Source organism: Myxocyprinus asiaticus, chromosome 48, assembly GCF_019703515.2.
Source record: "Myxocyprinus asiaticus isolate MX2 ecotype Aquarium Trade chromosome 48, UBuf_Myxa_2, whole genome shotgun sequence".
Taxonomy (NCBI): domain Eukaryota; kingdom Metazoa; phylum Chordata; class Actinopteri; order Cypriniformes; family Catostomidae; genus Myxocyprinus; species Myxocyprinus asiaticus.
The window spans coordinates 22,170,646-22,191,200 of NC_059391.1; the positions used below are offsets into that span (position 1 = coordinate 22,170,646).

At 36.9% G+C, this 20,555-nt stretch overlaps 2 protein-coding genes across 3 annotated transcripts in view; both read left to right on the top strand.

Moving 5' to 3' along the window:
- LOC127437598 (uncharacterized protein C11orf24-like) overlaps window positions 1-9,184 on the top strand; it is a 9,856-nt gene extending 672 nt beyond the window's left edge. The window contains exons 2-5 of one of the 2 annotated variants that reach the window (XM_051692624.1): window positions 153-463; window positions 803-997; window positions 5,637-5,765; window positions 7,209-9,184. In XM_051692624.1, coding sequence (XP_051548584.1) covers window positions 235-463; window positions 803-997; window positions 5,637-5,765; window positions 7,209-8,101 — 1,446 coding nt within the window. In that variant the 5' untranslated portion in view covers window positions 153-234 and the 3' untranslated portion in view covers window positions 8,102-9,184. The remainder of the gene's footprint in view (window positions 1-152; window positions 464-802; window positions 998-5,636; window positions 5,766-7,208) is intronic. The other variant, XM_051692625.1, reaches the window with a different exon arrangement.
- A 6,252-nt stretch (window positions 9,185-15,436) lies between these two features.
- LOC127437636 (low-density lipoprotein receptor-related protein 5-like) overlaps window positions 15,437-20,555 on the top strand; it is a 101,151-nt gene continuing 96,032 nt past the window's right edge. The window contains exon 1 of the mRNA XM_051692676.1: window positions 15,437-15,643. Coding sequence (XP_051548636.1) covers window positions 15,562-15,643 — 82 coding nt within the window. The 5' untranslated portion in view covers window positions 15,437-15,561. The remainder of the gene's footprint in view (window positions 15,644-20,555) is intronic.

The window sequence follows — 20,555 nt, forward strand, 5'->3', positions numbered from 1 at the left end:
TAATGACAATCAGCATCATGTGTGCCTTAAATAACATAATCTGGTGTAGCAGGAATAGAGGCAATAATATATGAAGATTCTTTTGCTTTGATTTGAAATTTGCCCTCTTTGTAAACCTCAGTTGTTTATTGTTGTATTGTGTTTTACTCCAGTTCTCTTAGGAAGGACAATCCGTGAATCTGCTTTACTTCTGAGTGAGTTTTATTCCTTTGTTCTTAACTAGATGGAAGTCATATGATCTCTACATCCTGGAACAGGTTTAGTGAGCCCTTTGGTGCTGTTTGCAGTGTTGGCAGTAACCAATGTGCAAAGGGGTGTGGCAGTGATTTAAGTGCTGCACCCAAAAGCCTATTTATTCACTTTGGTAACTTCCTTATTCTCAATCATGTATGTGTAACTGCAACAAATCAGGTGCTACATGAACACTTAAGTCCAACGCAGTGTGAATTTGCCTCTAGAACAGGTGAGTCCTTGTGAATGGGAGCGTCTTACAAAAAACTACATTTAAAGCTAACTTTAGGTTATGCCAACATTTTGACTCCAATTGTGTTTTTACTGTATTGTAATGCTCAGTTTAATATGATTGCAATTGTTGTTTTTAAGGTATCACAGACAAAATCTCACTTTCCTTGTAGTGTCTTGGAATTTGTACTAGATGGCATACTTGAGTCAGTCTTGGATTCAATCTGACTTGTTTCTCTGACACCTTGGAAGTCTGTCTGTCCATCCTTTCTTTTGAAAATGCTACATGGTTTTGGTGTATTACATTACAGTTTTATAATTTATTGACTTTATCCCACAGATGTTGGAAATGTGACCCTCTCTCACATTATGAGATCAGTCTCTCATGTGATCATGGCAGTTCACCCCATCCTGATCCTGCTGCCCATCCTGGGGTTCCATGTGCTTCCATGTGTGTCTGACCATTTGGATAATGGCCTCAGTATAGTGTCTAATCTGACTGTGCAAGACCCGGGAAAATGTAACCTGACATTGTGTAAGGCTATCTTTAGTGCATTTTAAGTAACCCTTTAATAGATTGCTTAAATTGTTGGATATACATATACTTAATGATTAAATAATATAAATATATATATATATAAAACTATTGAATATCACAGACTGTATATTCTGTTCTTGTTTCTTTACCTTCTGTTTTCATCTCATAGTAAGCAGCTCTTTTTTGAGTATTTGCTAGCATGTTGGGATAAACATAATTTAAATAGGTCATGTCTTACTACTATAACAAAAAAGGAAGTTTAAAAATGTGACATGATAAAGTCACCAATATATTCCATTGTTAGATTTACTTAAAGGAATAGTTCACCCAAAAATGGAAATTCTCTCATGACTTTCATCTGCTGAACTCAAATGAAGATTTTTAGAAGAATTTCTCAGCTCTTTTGGTATATACAATGCAACTGAATGGGTGCCAAAATTTTGAAGCTCAAAAAATCACAAGTCAGCATAAATGTCATCCAAAAGACTCCAGTGGTTAAATTGATATCTTCAGAAGTGGTATTATAGGTGTGGGTATCATATAAAATCATAATTTATGTTCTGCAGATGAAAGAATGTCGTACACATCTGGATGGCATGAGGGTGAGTAAATGATGAGAGAATTTTCATTTCTGTGTGAACTATTCCTTTAAGTATCTTTCAGCAGTAGAACATGAAACAGACGTAATGCAGACAAAAACCTTAAATGGACAGTTTTGTTTGATTTAGCTCCCTTTTCAAGGGTTAAACCAGCCTTGCAATCTCAAACTTTTTGTTTAATTGAGAATTAAATATCAGCGTTCTAATTTAAGAGGTAAAACAGGGTACCTGTGGAATATCACTTTGTTTTTTTCTCCAAAAAATAGAAGAATACTACCTTAAAGGAATCTCCCAGACTCAATACAAGTTATCCTTATTAACAGCATTAGTTTAGTATGTTGATTTCCCCAAAAATTCATTTAGACTTGTCTCTGCTTTGCTTTTCTTTAAAAAAGCCTTAAATTCAGGTTTCAGTGAGGCACTTAAAATGAAAGTGAATGGGGCCAGTCCATAAACGCTAAAATGTACATTGTTTCAAAAGTATTGTCACAAGAAGTAATCATACAGGTTAACATTATTTTAGTGTGATAAAATCGTTAACTAAACTTATCTGTGTAGAGTGATCCAATATTACAACTTAATTGTCATGACAACGAAACCCTGTACGAGTACTGGATAGAACTTTACACAGAAAAGATTAGTAAGTGGTTTTAGCACACTTCAATTATGCTAACGCATGTTGTTTACGTCTTATGGCTATACTTTTGAAACAGAGTGTATTTTAACATTCATAGACTGGCCCCGTTCACTTCTGTTTTAAGTGCCATACAGTAACCATTTTTTTTTATTTTATTTTTTTATTTTTTTTGGTGGAAATCAATATTATGCCACAAATGCTGTTGATTGAGCTTGTATTGAAGTATGTCAAACAATAGAATATCATCACCATCATATTCCATTGTTTGATATACTCAAAACAGCATTCGCCAGTAAAACATGAGACAAAGACGTTAGTGAGACCAAAAAAAAAAAAAAAACTTTAATGGACAGATTTGTTGGATGCCATTCCTGTTTCCAAGGGTTAAAGGAATATTCTGGGGTCAATACAAGTTAAGCTCAGTCGAAAGCATTTGTGCTATATTGATGATAACCACAAAAACTAATTTCGACTTGTCCGTCCGTTCGACCGTTTCTTTAAAAAAAAAAAAAAAAATGCAAAAAAGGGGGTTACAGTAAGGTGCTTACAATGGAAGTGAATGGGGACAATTTTGGGGGGGTTTACAGACAGAAATGTGAAACTTATAATTTTATGGAAGCACCTACATTAATTCTTTTGTTAAAACTCATGTATAATTTGAGCTGTGACGTTGTTTCAATCATCATTCTTATAGTTGTTTTAGGGTTTGTTAACCTTGCATTGTAATGGCAGAACATTTTTAAAATTGGATATAACTTTACACAAAAAAGGTTAGTAAGCAGTTTTATCTTTCTAAAATCATGTTAACAATCATACTGCTTTCGTTTTGTGGCTATACATTTGAAACAGTGAGTATTTTAACGTTTACAGATCGGCCCCATTCACTTCCATTGTAATTGCCTCACTGTAACCCAAATTTTTGCTTTTTTTTTTTTTTTAAGAAAAGGAGGGACGAGTCAAAATGATTTTTTTGTGGTTATCAATATTACACCACAAATGCTGTCAATTGAACTTAACTTGTATTGAACCTGGGATATTTCTTTAAAAGAGCCTTGCAATCTCAAAGTTTTCTTTTTTTTTTTTTTCTCTTAGAGGGCTTCAGAATGAAATACAATCTGCATGCTACCTTCAGAGCTAAAACAGGGTACCTGCGGAATATCGTGTTTTTTCAAACAAGTAAAGCCATATGTTTTGTTTGTCTTTTATACATCACGTATTTTCCTTGAAGGACGTGCGTTTTCAAAGGGGGTCATGTGTTTCACATTTAAGATGAAAGGGAGGCCGGTGCCTGGCTGTTCTGCTTATGAGCCAGGCTCTGCTTAAGCGGGCCATACCCTTCTCCAGTCTTCATCAAGACATGCTCTTTTTAATTAAAACGCTTTTCTTTTTTTCCCTCTTGCTTTGGCCACACAAGTTGTACTTGACTATCTCGCCACCTCTGTAAACACGCAGACAGCAGAAATGACCCCGTGCCACGTTGGCTTTGTGTTCAGTGGTAGAACGGTTGGCCCTGCCTCTTCACATCCACACTCCACCAGCCCCCACCCAGTGACACATACACGTACACCGTCGGTATTGAGTTTCCCTGCAGCTCACGGCGCAGGTCAGAATTGCCACCGCCATCTTGAACTCTTAAATGTTTGGAATGACAGGGCGCTATAAATACATAAGCATTCCACATTCCAGTGCAGTGAACGGTGTGTTTTTGACACGAGAAAGCCCAAACATACTATAGGACGACCTGTGGCCAATGTAAAGTGGGGCGGAAATTAGGCCAGGTGCTCTTCGGTTTCACAGCAACCTCGGTTTGCCGCTTCCATTTTCTGCTGGACGGTTCACCCAAAAATGAATATTCTGTCAGCATTTGCGCACCCACATGTGATTCCAAACCCATATGACCTTATTCATTCCGTGGAACACAAAATTAGATGTTAGGCAGTGTTTTAGACACCATTCACTTTCATTGCGTTTTTTCAAACAACGATAGTGAATGGTGAGGCCTAACATCATCTTTTGTGTTCCACGAAAAAAAGAAAATCAGGTTAGGAACAACACAAGGGTGAGTAAATAATGAAAAAAAATATATATTTTTGAAAGAACTTTAAGGCCTATATTCGATGCAAGGAACCTTTTGATTTGAAATGAGTTCCAATGGTCCTTTAAAACAGAGTAGTATGATTTTTCCTTTTCCTTTGGACTGCGATTAAAATCAAAGAAAAGTACCAGTAATCAGGAAACTCGGGCATATTGGAAAGTAATTGGCATGCTTTGCATAAAATATGAAATATTTAGCAAGTATCCACATTTCAAACATACAATTTACCCCCTCAATATTCTTTTCACTCTGTTCTTTACATATTTACACCTTTTATGAACATCCTGTGCCTTTGCATCATATACCTTTCAACTCTCTCCCAAATGGCTTCAAACAGCTGGAGAAATGTTTAACGAGAAAAAAAATGCATGCATACCGATGCAGCTGGCCTTTCGTTTTCTTTGTCATTGCTGACCAAGAGATGATTCAACAAGTATTTTTCACTTCAGAGAAGATGCATATTGATTCACCTGGAGCTTTTAAATGCTGAATGATTGCTGACTTGCTCAATCCAGAAAAAAGGAAAGGGTGCGTTTTGGAGAATTCTGCAGTGCCGTTGCAAACACAACGGCCCCGCTTTCCATTATGGGCCTGCCGGTCCTGCCGTGCTGAAGCCACCTGGTTAAGTAATCAGGGGAAGTGGGAATAGGGAAAAGCGGAGAGAGTGGAGATGGATGTGGAGGTTGAGGTGTGCTGTACCTAACGCACACATGGTTGCTGGGAAAAGATCAAAGAAAGGTGCGGCGAGGCCTGTTTTTCTTCCCAGATGTGGTTCGTTCCCGAAGAAGGCAGAGCGCAGGAACTGCAGTTCGACATCCGAGTAATGAGCATTCAGGGAACATCTCTGGCCCAATGAAAACAAGCGAGGTTGATGTGTCACATATTTCACTGTTGGTTTTATTTAGCTTTTTAGAGGTGAACTGTAAAATATATTTGTCTTTACGAACTTGGTTAAATAGTTCGGGTTATTTGTCCTCTTGAGTTTGGAGTTAAGTAGCGCACATTGTCAGGTTTTTAAAATTTTATTTTTATGGGTTGGAAGTTTTGATTGTAGCTCTGAAGTTGAAGAACTGGATATTCAAAACAGTAGAGCTGATTTAGAGTTACAAGCAAAAGTGGTTTATGTGCATTTGCCTCCACTATCACTAAGGATTTATGTATTTGTGGTGATCCAAATAAAATAAAAAAATTGACTTGAGGACCTCCAATGCTTCAAACAAGGCTTATTTCAAGTAGCATTTTACACCATTTTACACTGTATTTCAATGAGCGAGTCTTGTTGACTTCTTTGTTCTTCATTTTCAGGTCCTCCTCTTAAATTCTGCACAAACACTTTCTATAATGAAGGAAAATGTTTTCTGCTAAGCTGTCCGCCTAATGACCAGAACTCTTGTGAAAATGTCACAAAAATAAAGGACCTGTTGTCAAAGCAAGGTGTGAACATGGCATCTATAGCTTTCCTCTTAATATTTTGATGTATTATAAATATGTTTGTGTGTGTGCGATAGAGTAAGCTTCAAAAGTCTGTACCTATGTGTTATTATTCAGGTAATTTGCTATAAATATATTGACTTATATTGAAAGAGAAAACTCGCAGAAGTAGTGGACAGTTCATACTGAGTATAGTGCCCCTTGAGGCAACATTGAGAATGCAACACGTACTTGTGTCGTGTTATGAATTGTGGTCTGACACATTTTGGAATGCAAAACATGAAAATATCATGCTTGCTTGGCTAGAAAGAAGCTTCTGCATTCACATACTTGCATAGAGTATGTTTTGGCCTTAAAGGGATAGTTCACCCAAAAATGAAAATTCTCTCATCATTTACCCTCATGCCATCCCAGATATGTATGACTTTCATCTGCAGAACAAAAAAACAAAATGTTTAGAAGAATATCTCAGTACTGTAGGTCCATACAGTGCCAGTGAATGGTGGCCAGGTCTTTGAAGCTCCAAAAAGGAGATAAAGTCAGCTTAAAGGTAATACATAAGACTCCAGTGTTTAAATCAATGTCTTCCCAAGCAATCCAGTCGGTTTTGGGTGAGAACAGACTAAAATGTAACTCCTTTTTCACTGTACATCTTGCCGTTGCTTTCTCCGTGCACAATCATGATTTCAGGTTCGATTACACTTCCTAGTGCTTGATGCATGTGCAGAGTGCAAGATGGCACTATAGGAAGTGTAATCGAGCTTGAAATCATTATCGCCAAGGAGACTGCTGTCAAAATGTACAGTGAAAAAAGACTTACATTTTGGTCTGTTCTGAGCCAAAACCAACTGGATCACTTCAGAAGACATTGATTTAACCACTGGAGTTTGATGAATTAGGTTTATGCTGACTTGATCTGCTTTTGGAGCTTCAAAGGCCTGGCATTGTATTCACTTGCATTGTATGGACCTACAGAGCTGAGATGTTCTTCTAAAATTCTTAATTTGTGTTCTGCAGAAGAAAATCATACACATCTTAGATGGTACGAGGGTGAGTAAATGATGAGAGACTTTAAATTTTTGGGTGAACTAACACTTTAATGTATACATGTTGGACAAAGCCAAGCTACAATCGCATTAACTAGGTCTGTTAGTCCGACTTTGCAAAAAAAAATGGACTGGTCAGATTTCAGAAGAAAGCGTTTACGTGACATTTTAATTATTGTTTTAGTATGACTGAAATTGAACTATTAAAAGCACGTGTAAGCGTACTGATTGTATGCAACCGCAGAAATTTGGTGGTCCTACCGCAATTAGTTTTTTGTAAAGATCGACTAATACAGCTTTTATGCTTCATGAATAAATTGTATAAGAAAAATCTGCCATATTTTTTTCCTAAAATGTAAGCCAGATGTCACCATTTCCCTTGCTGCACTTTCTTTCGCAGAGTCCATTTATGTGGACCATAATCAGATTGGAATGGCACCTCCCCATCAATCGTCTGGAAACATGCCTTCTCAACCTTCTCCAAGAAGTTCTTCTCCTCAGTCCACACTACAATCAGTACCTACAGCTAACGTCTCGGCCTCCAGCACTTCCGTTCCCACAAATCTGCCCACTATACAAAACCGCTTAATTACTGTTGTGACCACCAAACTGCAGACAACCGCATCAGACCAAGATTCCACAAAACCAGCAGTTCCTTCAGAAATCCCCATACCTACTACCATTCCAACAACACCAGCCACGACATCCACTATCGCCACTACTACAACAACAACAACAACCGCCACATCAACCAAACCACCCACATCAACCAAACCACCCACAACTACCACTAATCCCTCTACAACATCTACCAGCATAACAACCAAAACACCAACAGTTGCACAATCTCCAAAACAGCCTTCCTCACCTTCACCATCAGGGACAAAAACATCCGCCAGCATCTCACCATCAGTGCCTACGATACCTCCACCCACCCCTTCAACAAAACCACCTCAACCGCCTCCTGTTCCAACATCCTCAGAAGACAAGCCATCGCCAACCATGCCAAAAACCTCAGCACGCCCCACAGTAGTGGCATTCACACTGCCTAAGGACATTCCCAAAGAGGACCAAGTTAGGACTGACAAAGCCATGGTAGAAGTGGCTGGAGACTTTCTAACCAGTCACCTATTGAACACCAGCTCTCTGCTGGCTGTTCTTCTGTTCGGCCTCCTTTTCTTTGTGGTCACGGTCGCGCTGTTTCTCAAGCAAGCGTATGAGAGTTACAAGCGGAATGACTATACTCAGGTCGACTATCTCATCAATGGAATGTATGCCGATTCAGGGGTGTGACATTACATGGCTTACATTTCAGTATGAAACTTAGTTTTGTTTTGTTTTTGTTTTTCAGGGTTTGGTAGCACATTGACTTCCTTGTGGTTTGAGGCCCATAGACTTTACTTGGGGTAGATGCCATATTTAATTTGAAACAAATGAAATTGAGGCTATGAAGGACAGATGTGCAGTCCAATAAATGGGCTGTATTGTCGTACATCTAATTTTCACAACCTACGTCTCCAGAATTATTTTTATTTTTATTTAATTTTTTTGTCCCCTGGGATCTTATACGACTGTTGTATTTTCAATGTTGCGTTGGTTGAACAATGGTATACCCCAAGGTATACAACAATACACCCCATTGAAACACCCCACTGTATTTACCTGCTACAGCCTTTTCGTTTGCATGAAATAAAAAAAAATCCATATACCTTGACTAAGGCCCATTGTAATGCTGTAATTTGTAACACGCTCACATTTCAAATGCTCAAAAGCCCTGTACCACCTTTATTCCCATTATTGGAATCCAGCTGGTGCTCAAATACGAAATGTATTCAGTGATATGATGTGTATCTTTTATTTCAGATTTTATTTTTATGCACATTTAGCTTCCACGTAATTCCTTGGCACATGGGGCTCAAGCCTTAGTATTAACCAAGCCCTTAACCTTCATTCAACGAATGTCATTACAAGGGATTCATAGTGCAATATTTGGAAACATTTTTTCTTGTTCTAATATCTGTTATGTTCAGTGTTTCATCTGCAGCTAATTAATTTAGCTGCAATGATTGCCTTTTTTTTATGTTTGTAAGTGGTTCAGGAACTTTCGAAGATTTAATGCCTTTGACTTTGTAATCTTTTTTTTTTTTTTTTTCTTCTTTTGTGTGGAGATGGAGAATATTTGCCAAACCAGGAACTGTGGCACGGAAGCACATTACTGTCAAGCCAAGGGAATAACTCAGCCATTGTGTATTTAGTGTCTGGAACAAAGAAAAGATTATGATGATAGTGTTTGTGATCAAAAAGAAGTCTTTGTAAGTCTTAATATATGCACTGTAAAAAACAAATGTAATAATGAATAAAACATACTTTGCAAGAAAAGCATTACACTTTGTCTTTTTTTTTGTTTGTTTTTTTGTTTTTTTTTTGTATAAGGTGTCTCTCTACCAGAGATGTACTTAACTGTGATTGATAAACAGACCCACACAAAATCAGATTTCTACAGAATTTGAATATGTCATTCATCCCTTGCATGTTAATTTATTGAAGATTTAGTTCATACAAAAATGAAAATTGCCATAATTTACTCACCATCGTGTTTTTAAACCCTGTATTCTTAAATAAAACACAATAGGAGCTTTGTGGAAGAATGGCTGAGCCTCTGTTTTCCATACAAGGAAAATGGATGGTGATTTATAATGCCAAGCTCCAAAAAGGACCAGGAAAAAAAAATTTACATAATGAACTTGTGTGCTACATTTGAAGTCTTCTAAAAACCATTTGATGGCTTTGTGTGTGGAACAGACCAACCGTTTTTTTTTTTTTTGGTTGAATTATGCCTTTTAATATTTTGTCTAACTTGCAAATATCAGGGTTTCCATGTGTCTTGGAAATCCTGGAATTTTGCAGAGCAGTTTTCCAGTCATGGAAAATGAGAAAAATACCTTAATGTCCTGAAAACACGTATTTTTCATGGAAAATATTTTAGTATAATAAAACCGTTTGATTGATTGTTAACTACAAAAACATTTGAAATGTCTAAAGTTTATTGAGTAAACTTTAGATAATGATGATGGTCAGACTGCAGATTTATTTTGAAAATGAATTCACACCCTGAAGTGATAGCGTGTGGTGATGTAGCATTTACACCTCACTATGGTAATTCATTTTCAATAATTCAATGATCAGAGTCTGCTTATACCGCCGTTACCACATGTAGGTCCCTATGATTTCCGTGAAGCAGATTTCGCCCAGTGCACCATACAAGCTAGAACCGCTACTGTGCAGCGTGTATCAGAATGAATGTGTGAAGCTGGCCACTCATATGCTGAAAACCTTATAATGAGCATCATGTGAATGTGTATATTAGATGACAGTGTGTAGCACTCTGAAGCGTGCAGCACATACAGACTCGGGGGCGGACTGGCCATCGGGAGAACTGGGACTTTTCCCAAAGGGCTGCCGCGAAAGGGGGCCGAATGGGCCGCGATAAGCTAAAAAGGGGTGCCTGTTTCTATGTAAAATACCAGGTCGATTTCTCTTCCCAGTGTGCACATGTACAGGCTATATTTATTTTAATGGGGTTTAAAAATCACAGTGTGACAAGTAGCAAACTGCTCATCCGGAGGTGAGAAACTACCGTCAAAAACAGACAAAAAAAGACAAAATAAAAGCTCAGTTTAAATGGACGCATGAAATAGGAAAAAGATCATGTTTAATGTAATTAGATAATAATGTATTAAAGCAATATGTCACATCTGTGATGTTCTGTTGTGCAGCACTTCATTTGACCAAAAATATCTCCAGTGTTGTTTCGGATTGTGCTGTGAGGATTTTGTAGAAAAGCACTTCATTTGATAAAAACAATGCAATGGTATGTTGAAAAATGTAATTAATTAAAATTATTTTAAGTTTTCATTTGATTAAAGTTAACAAATTAATTTGATTAGACACCATTTATTTTATTAAATTTAATTAAACTGTTGAATACAGAATTTTGAAAATGATGACCCTCCAATAACCACAATTTAAATGACCTTGTGTGTTTTTTGGTTAAATATTACAACCGTTTGGCACATAAAAATGTCCTTTAAATATCCTGGAAATTTGTGCCTTGAAAAAAGTGGGAACCCTGAAATATGCTTTCAGCTAACAGTAGTAGTATAGTACTCTCAGCACCAGGTTCAGTACATATTAAACCCTATTGACAGTATTTGTGGCATAATGCTGATTACCACAAAAAAGTCATTGTCCAATTTTTTTTTGTATATTTTGTTTTTTAAAACAAAAGCGGGTCACTCAAAACAAATAGATAAAATTTCATAGCGCCACAGAAACAAAGAGCTTACAATTTCTGAGAAAATTAACCTATGAATGGCTTACCAATAGTTGTGTCTGCATATTTAGCTATGATAGGAGAAAGTATTTTAACAGAAAAAGTTATATACATCAGCTTTAAATCCAATATTATAACTTTGTTGGTATGATGAACCTGTATGCGATTTTATTACACTAAAATCATGTTAATATTTATTATGAGTATGTCTTGTGGCTATACTTTTGAAACGGTGTATTTTAGCATTTATGGACTGACCCCATTCCCTTCCATTGTAAGCAACTTACTGTAACCGTGTTTTTATTTTTTTGTGTTTTTTTTTTAGGGATGAGTCGAAAATATTTTTGCTGTCAACTGATCTTAACTTGCATTGAACCTGGAACATTCCTATAACATTTTTTTTTAAATTTTAAATTCACTGTTTTACCATTATGCAGACTTTGCCTTAAAATAAGCACAGAAAATTAGGAAGAAAAAAAGGTCTGCAGATTCCATCTGGGCTTCTAAGGCTGCCTGAGTTGAAGGGATCCAATGTCTTGATTTCTCTTTCGGAGCCAGTGTACCCCAGTGCACCATGTTTCCCATGAGTTTTAAAGTGTTTTATTAGAAGAGCCTATCAATGAGACTTTGAAGTAAACAAGATGCCACACATAAACAAGCCACATCTGTCGGCCAATGATTGCGCCTTGGAAACGTGCAATGCACATTGTCTAATTTTAAAGGTCTGGAAATTTAATTGGCAAGGAAGCAAATAACGAGTTGAAAGGAAGGTGGGCCGACACCTTTACAACAAGCTCACCAGGGGACGGTTTTGTTTTAGGGGGAACACAACAATAATTACAAGGAATGTGGATTTTATTAACAAAGCACTGTGCATCATTATCTTCTGAACTGTGGATACGCAAACGGTTGTGTAACTAGTTGCTGTCCTGACCTGGCTTTAAAAAGTAAAAAGCAGTCTTTTTACTTATGATTTCCACATTTTATATTTAGGGCCACATTTCCATAATTCCCCAAGGAAGTGTCTCAGGCCGCACAATGTCTCAATCTCACTCTTACTTTTGGCTTTTAGATGCTCAAGTTTTACTCAATGCCTAAAGAGAACAATGTTGATGAGTTTCCAAGAAAAAACAAAGAGCCTATCATTAGTAAACGGCAGTGTCGTTGATTATGTGGTATTGATTCTTTGCTGTTAGGCATTTATTGCCTACATCTTTCTCCAGAATTTCCCTGTTTTCCATGGTTGTGTAACTAAGTGGCAGACACATTGAGTCACCATTGCTTCAGACTGTAATAATGCAGTCCCAACTATGAATTTTCTGTGAAAAGTGGCAAAAGGGTTAGTGCAAAGCACATTGACATGATGCCTCTATAAACTCTTTGTTTTTAGAGGACTTGTTCCAGATGGCATCTGTAACATGAGAAACATGTCTTGCATTAACTCTTGGACTTATCAATACAGAGTCTAATATTTGAAAGTAACGACGGGCTATGGAGAAAGTGATTTTTTTATTTGTGAATATAGTGCTCGCCGGATCAAAGAAAATGCCAAGAGCTACAGTATTTTGCACAGGTGACTGTAAAAAGGCAGGTTTCATTACAGCATATTTCTCTGGGCTGGGAATTACTGCCTGCTCTGCTCACACGCACAAAGGCACACATATGCTTTCACTTTGGGTTTGGAGCCTGTTGCAGAACTTTACCATACAACCCAATGCATGCTTTCACACCGCCAAGGTTTTGGTTTGACTCTTGATGTTTACGGCACCTCAGGACTCATGAAAGTGGCCAAAATGATTTAGCATTATTGTATTTTACTCTTGTATAACATGCACTTTCACTAACAGGAAAAGTTGTGCCAAGCTTGGCATGTTTAAACTCTTGTTTTTTAAAGTACAAAGAAATATTTGTCATTCAAGTACATAGAGGGTTTTATCCTTTTCTATCTCTCTGAAAGTTATTTCACTGACTAAGGAAAACAGGTCAATTATAAAAGACTCAAAAAGCATTCCGGTATAAATGTATTATACTGCTGACCGTCAGTGCCGGTCCTACCCCATTTGGTACCCTAGATGAGACCCTCCAGTCACCCCTTGCCTGATAAAAATTATTAGAGAGTTATGTATTAATTTTTACATAAAAAAGGACAAATTAAAACAATTATATACATCACAGATGGGTATAAATTCAACCTAGCAAAACATTAATATAAACAATGCTGGGAGGAAATATTATACATGTTATGGCTTCTTAAGTAGGCATCAGAAATCATCATATATAGAAATAAACGTAATGTAAGAGTAATATTGTATAAGGCAGTAGTTCCCAACCCTGTTCCTGGAGGCCCTCCAACACTGCACATTTTGTATATCTCCCTTATCTGACACACCCAGTTCAGGTCTTGGAGTCTCCACTAACAAGCTGATGAGTTGAATCAGGTGTGATTGATTAGGGAGATATCCAAAATGTGTAGTGTTGGGGGGCCTCCAGGAACAGGGTTGGGAACCACTGGTATAAGGCATTTAGTACACAGTCTATATGTTCTGTGGTAATGCCGCCCTAGGCGGTCAACTATGTCGCCTAATAGATTGACCGGCCCTGCTGACCATCAGCATATTCACATTCACTGCTTTAGTGATATTTTGTGCTGCACTTTAATAAGCTCCATTACTGACAACATGACTTTTTGATAATAAAGAATCTTGAATATTTCGCCATCCAGAATACAATTTAAATCCAAACACACTAAGAATTCCTAGTTGTAGATTAAGTATGTCTTGGATCATGCAATCAATAGCAGTTCTAGCTTGTATGGCGCCCATGGGCAAAACCCGCTTCAGCATGCCCCCCCACTAATAAAAGTTGTTGACTGGAGTGGGGTGTTGTGGGTGATTGTAAATGAGATGGCTGGTAGAGTTCAGGGTGCCCATTTGTCTGTGTGGTGCCTAGTACCTCCACCGGCACCGTGCCCCTTATTTGTTAAAAAAGAAACAAAACAAAACTTTTTTACTAGTATGTTCTTTGAGAATCAAACCTATGACATAAGAATTGCTAGCACCATGCTCTGTCTATTCTATTCTATTCTGCATTTTATGCCTTTGGTACATGCTTTTATCAAAGCACCTTATTTTCCAGTCAAAATATACATATTTATACTAGTATGTTCTTTGAGAATCAAACTCATGACCTCTACCACCATGCTCAGTCAATTCTATTCTATTCCATTGTATTCTATTCTATTCTACAGTACTGTGCAAATGTTTTAGGCACTTAAGATGTATCACAAAAACATTTGTCTTAAGATGGTTATTTATATCATCAGCTTTAGTGTGTCAATAGGAAAAATACATTTTAGACTCCCAAACATTACTTTTGCAATTAGAAAAGATTAGAATAGAAGAACAGGGAGCCCTGCAAGAGATGTCATGGCCCTCACAAAGCCCCCTACTGAACATTGAGTCAGTCTGGGATTACATGAAGAAACAGAAGCAATTGAGACAGACAAAATAGATAGAAGAACTGTGGTGAATTCTCCAAGAAGCTTGGAACATCCTATCTGCCAACAACCAAGAAAAACTGTGTACATTGGACACCTTGGAATTGGTCACACCAAATATTGATTTAGCTTTTTTATGTTTACTGGACTTTGTATGATGTTAATTGGTAAAAATACAAGGACAGACGTGAAACTGTTCTTTTAATTCTTTCAAATAAATCATATCAAATCAAATAAATTATTCATGAACTGGCCAAAGAATTTAAAGGGGCAGCATTAAATTAGAAAACATATATTTTTTAACATTAGACGTTAAATTTGGATTTTAAATTCACTATTGTTTTATATAGAATTGTTCTATAGTCTATACAGTATTTAACACAATTACATCATTAGTAACTGTAGTTAAATGACTGAAAAATTAAGAGTAATCCTTTACTTTTTTCAGTTAAAAAGTTATTTAATTACAGTAATTTATTTCTTCGTAATGCATTACACCCAACACTGGCTATAGCCCATATCTGTTCTTAAAATCGCTATTAATTGTTAAATTGTAATATTAGGCCTATTTGTATTTATTGCCTGTGTCTACTCGACATGTTGTTAAAGTGTTTGTTTTGACATATCTTTTATAGGTTCGCATGAGATAAATGACAATAAACTACTTTTTATTCGTTTGACTCTACTCTCAATGGTCTGGAAAGTCGAACGCGCCACAGAGCGGCACAATCCCACTTGATGACGTCGACGAGTTTCCGCTGTCAGTCATTCCCCTCCTCGTGCCTCCTCTACTATCGCAGTAGGCTGGACGAGTCGCACGCACGGGCGAAGAAAAAAAAAAAAAAAAGTACCGACTGATCGACCTAAACTCGGACTCCAAACTTTCTCCTAACACAAATACCTCGATGAAATGGAGCTGGGATTATGGAATTAAAGCCCGGAGCGCGTGCGATGGAGATTTTATTGCTGGAACTGCTGCTTTGGTGTAGTCTGACTGTGAGTCGCGGTGAGTAAATTCGTTTTTGTTGCGTTTTTTTACGGCTCGGATGTGTTGAAGTCACCGCGAACAATGTGAAACAAAGTACCACGTAGGATTATCGGTGCAAAGCGGGCGAGAATGTAGCGCGCGGTCGTTTTGCGTAATTTTGATTATTTCCACGAGCACGCTTTAAATCTTTACGGTATATTGAAATGAAACCCTTTTAGATGGGACTTTACATATGCAGCAAGTAAGGGTCGTGCGTAAAGTCTTCGTATAGTTGAGGTGATGTAAACTAAACTAAAGTTCGCGTTCATTTCGTTAGTTAATTAGCTCACCCAGATTTGAAGTTCTGGAATTCTGGAATAGTAAAACGAATTTTTTTCTCCCGATTGCTGCTGGAAGTATTGGATCGGAGTTTTAAGTTCATTTAGTTGTCTGTGTTTTTTGTAATTTTTTTTTATTTATTTTTCTTTACGGAGGCCTCGGTGGTGTCGGATGTCAAACAGAGCGAGAAAAGAATAGTAACAATATTTAATGGAAGTTGAAAAAGTTTTTTAATCTGATGGGTCTTGCTCATTTATTTATCGGATAATGCACTTTGAATGCATAGCCTAATGTAAACACGGTTGCAATATGAAAATTAAAGCCTTACAATTTTAACTCTAGTAAGTAAAAAGAAGAATATTAATGTCATGCTTGTTATTGCATATATGATTAATATCAGATCGTATCATAATGTAATCACTGAAAACTATATTTATACACTTGCTGTTGAGAATCTCAGCCGTTCAAACAGGCCTGTGCTTAAATATTTATAGTTATAGCACCATGTACACTTTATTGGTTGGTTCGGATGTTTGCATTAAGCCTAGAGAGAGAGAGAGAGAGAGAGAGAGTTTGAATTAGGCTGATACTTTTCTCTTTGGGAAATCACCTTAAATCTGTTAATCTTCAATTCATAATCCTCATATAAAACTACACTCACAATAGGCACCCTCCACCTTTTGTTGTCAGAGTAGTTTTCTAACTCATTCTACCAAACATTACATGATATTATGCTTAACAGATTTGTTCATGTATATTTAAATAGTTAAAAAAAAAAAAAAAAAAAAGTTACTGCAACATTGTTTAATATATTTCCAGAAACTGGAATGTGCATGAACAATTGATCTGTTAAACATTACTTAATGTTTGTTAATGACTTATTAATAGAAGTTGCTATATAGGGTTATCTGACAGAAGTTGTTTAAACTGATCCCATTGATGAACAGAAATTCAATATGGAGACCCATGAAGATGTAGCATATTAGAGTCCTCGCTCTTAAACATAAAGATTGAAATTAGACACACAGCTCTACCACAGATACCATAGGAGAACCTATTTAAGTTCCTTAAATATCTTTCTTTTCTCTTGTTCTTTGGAAACTACGTATGTAACTGTACTTTAAAGAACCCAGAAACCAAGGTGCTGTTCTGAAGAACCTATAAAGTTAGGCTATATCAAGAACTGGCTCAAATAGGGTTGTTTTTCTAAATTTCAACTTAGTTTCAGGTCTAAATGATTCACTAATATTTGCATTGTTATTGCACAACTGATGATGTGGAATTAGAAGCTATTATATTGCAATTAAGAGAACAACAGGTTGTCATTGTATTATGTCTTTTATGTCTTTGGTGTGTGGGGTCTTGTTTCTTGAGTGTTTCTATATGAAAACCTGATTTATTCAGGTCACGTCAAGAGCGAGCAGTTTATTTGTTGACGTCATCTACTAAGGTTGGTAATATCTGCCAGTGAGCATCACTGCGAATGTCAGAGCCTCATCTCTGGAGATTTTTTTGAAGAGGTGAAGAGTTGTAATACAAATTTAATAAGCAGTATCCAAACCCAGTATTAGATTTCGAGTCTTGTCCATATGTTAAAAAAAAAAAAAAATCTGCCCTTTGCTTCATTTTTGTGTATTAAAACCCATAGTGATTGAGTGAAAACTGTTCAATCATACTGTTACATCTAATATGTAACTTTATAGACCCCTTCACATACACACTTAAAATAATTTTGCACTCCTTTCAGAACACTTGCCATCAAACTTTTTGCACTATTATTTCCTTTCAGCCTGCAACTGGTTTATATATATATATATATATATATATATATATATATATATATATATATATATATATATATATATATATATACATTTAATCATAGAAAACAACATTCCCTGTCTTAGGTCAGTTAGGATCACTACTTTAACATTGCAGCTACCTCCAACATGCTGCTGCTATTTATAATTATTTATTACACACTTATATACATATGAACGTATTTTCATAACACATTAATATATGAGTGCATATATGCATACTCAGTTTACATATACATTACACTACATATTCTCCAGAGTTGGCTAGCCCTGCTATATACACGTTTGCACTACACATTCTCAATGCACATTGCTTTATTGTGTAAGCTTATGTAAATTTGCTGTCTGTTACTCCCTGTTTGTCTTGCTTCCTTTGCACATCCATGTTGTCTCAGTTTTGTGAGAAGCACCCAAGTAAGAATTTCATTGTACTTGGTACTCTGTACTCTGTACACATGACAATAAAAAAGCTTTGACTTTGGCTTGAAATCTGTTTCACATAGTTCTAATTTGACATATGTAAACAACAAAGTCCATGTTAAAAATTAGCTTAACAAAACAACTAGAAACTTTTGATGCGATTGTCATGCACTAAGACAGTTAAACAAGTTTGCATTTGAATAAGAGCATTCTTGCGGGAAAAGTAAAGGAACACTGAACTTAGAAGTGTTTAACCTTAAAATATAATAAGTAGCCTATTTTTAAGTGTGAAGTGTGTAATTTTTTATGATGTTAAGAGTTTGTCCTGTTTCATCTTGATATGTGGAGACAACTATAAGTAAGCCATTCGTAGGTTGATTACACTGAAAAGTGTAAACACTTTGACTCTGTGGTGCTATCGGTCTTTGGGACTGGACTATCTGTTTGGCCGACCAATAACAGATGGCGGGAGTGTTTGAGAAACGTGTTTGAAAAGTCATAATTTTTCCAGTTCCGTTTCGTGCCTCTAGAGTTGCAGAAATTGCACACCTAAAATGTGTTGACTTAATTTTCCAAAGTATGTGGTAATGGAGAGCATTTTCAAAGAAGACGTGGAAGAAAACACTGTTATAGTATGGATGAGAGACGTAAATGTAGTAAAACAAATGCACTTTCAAACAGAAGCGTATCAGTGTGGACCTGACCTTTATTTTATAATGATCAAATAGGAATTACACTGGGTTCACTTATGGTCTTTTGTTTGTTTTTAAATTCTATGCGCATTTGCGTAGTTGCATATTTTCTTCCACGCAATCTCACCGCATAACTATGGTCTGCTGCTGATAAGAATTGGAGGAAGTGAGTGGCTGTTTTTGATCGTAATCAGACTTCGGTAGGTAAAAGAAGACTGTAGACAGAAAGAGTGAGAGATAGAGAATTCCTTTATGAGCTGATCAGGCGTTTTAAGCTCTTTTACCCATCTTTCAGGATTCTTCACATGTTTTTAGACCTCTTGCCTCCTTTATGCCCCTCCCGTCTGAGGACTGTTCATTCTGCTGACAAGCTCAGACTCCTCAGCTGTTGTTTTGTGCTCTGCCTCTACAAAGGAGGAGCCCAGTGGGCCCAGGTGCTCTCAACTCCCCCTCCTGGCACTACAAAAGTCAGAGAAGAGCAGAAGTTCTCAAGTCGTATGGGTGCTCGGTTATAAAGTGGAAATGAGTTCTCCTTGGGATGTCTGTTTACAGAGATTAGCGCTCTTCACACTGGGGCTGAAATTTATTGCTGGACTTTGACTGATTTTGTTTCTTCTAGTAAGCCGCTGTATTCCAATGTCCATTAATGCAAGGCTCGCTTAGCTTTTGTCCTGTAGATCTCTGGCAAATTGCCTCTAGCAACTTTGTAATGGTTTTAGAGTTCATCTGTTTTCCCTTTTTTTTTTTCTTTTTTTTTCTTGATGGACCTCAGATGTGCACTATGAGAAAGATTTGTGTCCAAGTTGTGAACTTGCAGAAGCACCTTTCAGAACTCTTCTGGCTTCTGATTCAATTTCTGTTCCTCTAAATGAAAAATATTCAGCCAATAGATAGGCTAATCAAAAAACACATGAAGGAAGAATCCCATAGAAAACAAGAAAAGGAAAGTTCGTCAAAGCTTGATGGATGGATGGAATGAACGATAGATGCTGAACCTAAGATACCAAACCTTGGAGATACTGTATTTATTGTAGGTTCAAGGCAAGTTCCTAATCCTGAAAAGTGAATCTTATCATCTTTAAATATAGCTATCCTCCATCTAATGTTTTTTTTTTTTTTTTTTTTCTTTTAATAAATCAAGGTAGACATATTAAAAACTGTTTGTTTGGGTTGGAGATTGTGCTGGGGGGCAGGTCGTGGATTTTATCATGCTGGTGGTGTATTTTCTTGCACATTTGGGCAACATTGGTCCGTGTGATCTCATAAAACAGTGCAGCTGTTGGGACGAGGTTATCTGTTTAATCCCCAAGTGCTCTCTGTGCTCGCTGGGGAAGGAGGTGTCAAGAGTCCAGGCCAGCCAGAGGCTCCGTTTGACCATTCCATAGTTATATATTCAAAGTCTTATTTCCTTGCAGATGTAGGCTATGCATGTGCTGCAATTCCGGTGTTTGAATAAAATGTATATTGGGAATAGTCCCACTATGTAATATGTATTTTATTAAGGATGCACCACTACCACTTTTTCCTCTTCCGATTCCGATATCTGAAATCTCAGTATCGGCCGATACTGATCCCGAACTGTGTTTTTTTAAATAATCAGTTTAGAATATCTTTACCGTATTGTGTGGAACTAACTGGGGGTACTCTTTTATATGTAAAGAAACACAAACCTCTCACTAC